General features: G+C 46.8%; 1 protein-coding gene across 1 annotated transcript; it reads left to right on the top strand.

Annotated features, from left to right (window-relative positions):
- Positions 1 to 709: 709 nt before the first annotated feature.
- On the top strand, positions 710 to 1,348 carry LOC149206489 (uncharacterized). Its single transcript, XM_089397707.1, has one exon. It carries the CDS (start codon positions 710 to 712, stop codon positions 1,346 to 1,348), a length of 639 nt encoding a protein of 212 aa, XP_089253833.1.
- Positions 1,349 to 2,530: the final 1,182 nt, after the last annotated feature.

The following is a 2,530-nucleotide window of genomic DNA, read 5'->3' as shown; positions in this document are numbered from 1 at the left end:
ACCCATCGTATTGAGAACCAATGGTATTGACCCATGATATTCACGTGGAATGTAACCTATTTAAAGGGGGAATTAACCCAGCATAGATCTACTAAGCATTGAGAGAGATCAAATATCTTGATATGCCAACTAAGATTTGATCCCTCTAAGTTGCTTGGTAGATCAGAGTAAAGATAGATATTGTTTTTTCATATACATATCTGTTTGTTTATATTTTTCTCTTTATTCCCCACCTTTTATGACAGAAAATAATAAGAAATGATCATCTTTAAAGATTGCATATGAGGAGGACGAGAGCAGGACGACGATTAGGGTTCTGAGGAAAGTATCGATGGTGCAGGTAGTACAGCTCTGGATCTGTACGCGAACCAGACCAAATCAGCTGTTGCGCAGCGGGAAAACAGAGTACTAGGGCAGCTCAATGGAATCTCCTCAGGGGAGGGCGTCAGAGCCCTCCCCACCGCAGCACGATCCTGAGCAGGCGTTCCTCTTTGGATCGATTGATAGGGAGATCCTGATCAATGGGAACAGGCATCCGCAAGGAAACAAGAAGACAGGAGGACGGAAGGACCAAGCCAGCGGCACTCAAGACAAACGGAAAAATCTGGAGGAAATCCCGAAAGTATCCTCAAAAACATGCAAACCAATAGCCAAAGAACGGCCACGAATAGAGCTACCTGGACACAAGATTGATGCGTGAATCGAGTCCATGAGGGATCACGCCATTATTGGGAATTTTGTAGGGTTCTCGCCGACAGAAAGAGCCTTATATGGGTGGATCGCAGCGAAATGGAAGCCCAAAGGAGACGTTACCCTGCAGCTAGGGCCGAAGGGTTTCTTCACAGCAATCTTCTACTGTATTGAGGACAAACTCAGGGTACTGGGAACAGGGCCCCATTTCTTCAACTCAGTGGGCCTGTACATGAGAGACTGGATACCTAGATTCAACCCCGACAACGAAGACCTCACCTGGGCACCAGTTTGGATCAGAATGTATGGACTTTCAGATGAATATTGGGACGAGGACATTCTCAAGAACATAGGAAATGGTCTAGGGGAGTACATCGGGACTGCAGAAGAAACCAAACTGCGCAGATTCATTTCCTATGCTCGCATCTGCTTCTTCATGTGCTTGAATGAAGCTCTACCAGAATCGGTAAGTCTCTCCCACCGTGACGAGGAGTGGATCCAACCCCTGGACTATGAGCATGTACCTTTTCGTTACAGGAGATGCCACGCTCTTGGGCATCTTTTCCGTGACTGCCCTCTGAACACCAAAGCCACTACTCCTGACCCTTCTGATCCCGCATCCCAAGACGGCTTCACCAAAGCCCCTAGCCGAAGGTGAGCGCACAAGAAACCCTCCAATGGGAATAAGCCCCAGCATATCAGCACCAATGGCCCAGCTTCCCAAAACAGTTTCGAAATCCTAGCTCAATCCTCTAATGAAATCCCCCCGAGCTCTGAGTCTAACCCCTCCCATCCCTCTTCCTCCTCCCCTCCCCCCCCCTTAGCCTCCCCATCCAAACGCCAAACCCCCTTAATCTTCAATGACTCTCCCTCAGGAGATCTGAAAGCTCAGACAGAGAAAGACAAGGACATGGAAATCGATGGAAAGCTAGACCCCCCTGCTAACTCAGAGATTTTTGTGGAAGAAGGCAGTCAAGTGCAACAGATGGAAGAAGAACCAGAAAGCATAGATTTGCATGGCCTAGATATTCTGGAACTAGAGCTAGCATGCAAACAGAAAGCATATGACAGCATATCCGAAACCCAACTCAGCAAGCTGGAAGTGGTCATCTCGAGAGCATATCAGCAGCAGCAACTAGGTATTCAACCAGGAAGCCAGTGGGATGGAAACCACCCCCCAAAAGAAACCAAAAAGAGAGGACGAAGAACAGATCTACAAAGAACGATCGAGATTGGGAAACTCCTGGTAGACTCAGGCAGGTATGCAAAATTGACAAAGTACTATAAACCCTCTGCAAATAGTTGAACCATGAAGCTTGTATCATGGAACTTAAGAGGGCTCAATAGCCCAGGGAAACTAAGAATGTTAAAAAACATGATTAAAATGGAAAAGCCGCAACTATGCTTTCTCCAGGAAACCAAATGCAATGGATCTACATTAGGTAGCATTCTCTCCAAAGCATGGCCAGGATGTCGTTCGGTAGCAGTAGATGCCTCTGGAGCTTCAGGAGGACTGGCCATTGCATGGAATACTCAAGCGTTAAATCTCTCAGATTTCCACGCTTCTCATCATCTCATATAGACAGCATTCCACATTTTAGGCACGAACATCCATGGAAACCTATCAAATGTATATTTCCCGCAGGATACAAGAAGCAAAATTGCGCTTCTAGACACCATAGAGGCTTTGAACAACAACAGGAGGCACCCACTCTGGATCATCGGAGGGGACTTTAACATGATCACCAAGCTAGAGGAGAAGATTGGGGGGCGAAACAGATTGGAGCAAGAAAACACCCATTTCAAGGACTTCATTCAAAACACCTCCCTCATAGACCTG

The sequence above is a fragment of the Pinus tabuliformis genome, chromosome 1_2, assembly GCF_031772625.1.
Source record: "Pinus tabuliformis cultivar Carrire ecotype Pingquan chromosome 1_2, CPIR1, whole genome shotgun sequence".
Classification (NCBI taxonomy): Eukaryota; Viridiplantae; Streptophyta; class Pinopsida; order Pinales; family Pinaceae; genus Pinus; species Pinus tabuliformis.
The sequence above is the reverse complement of the archived record's forward strand: the minus strand, read 5'-3'. Positions and strand labels throughout refer to the sequence as shown.

What these genes read in the sequence shown, in the direction of transcription:
- LOC149206489 (XM_089397707.1), top strand. Translation starts at nt 710, where the DNA reads ATGAGGGATCACGCCATTATTGGGAATTTTGTAGGGTTCTCGCCGACA.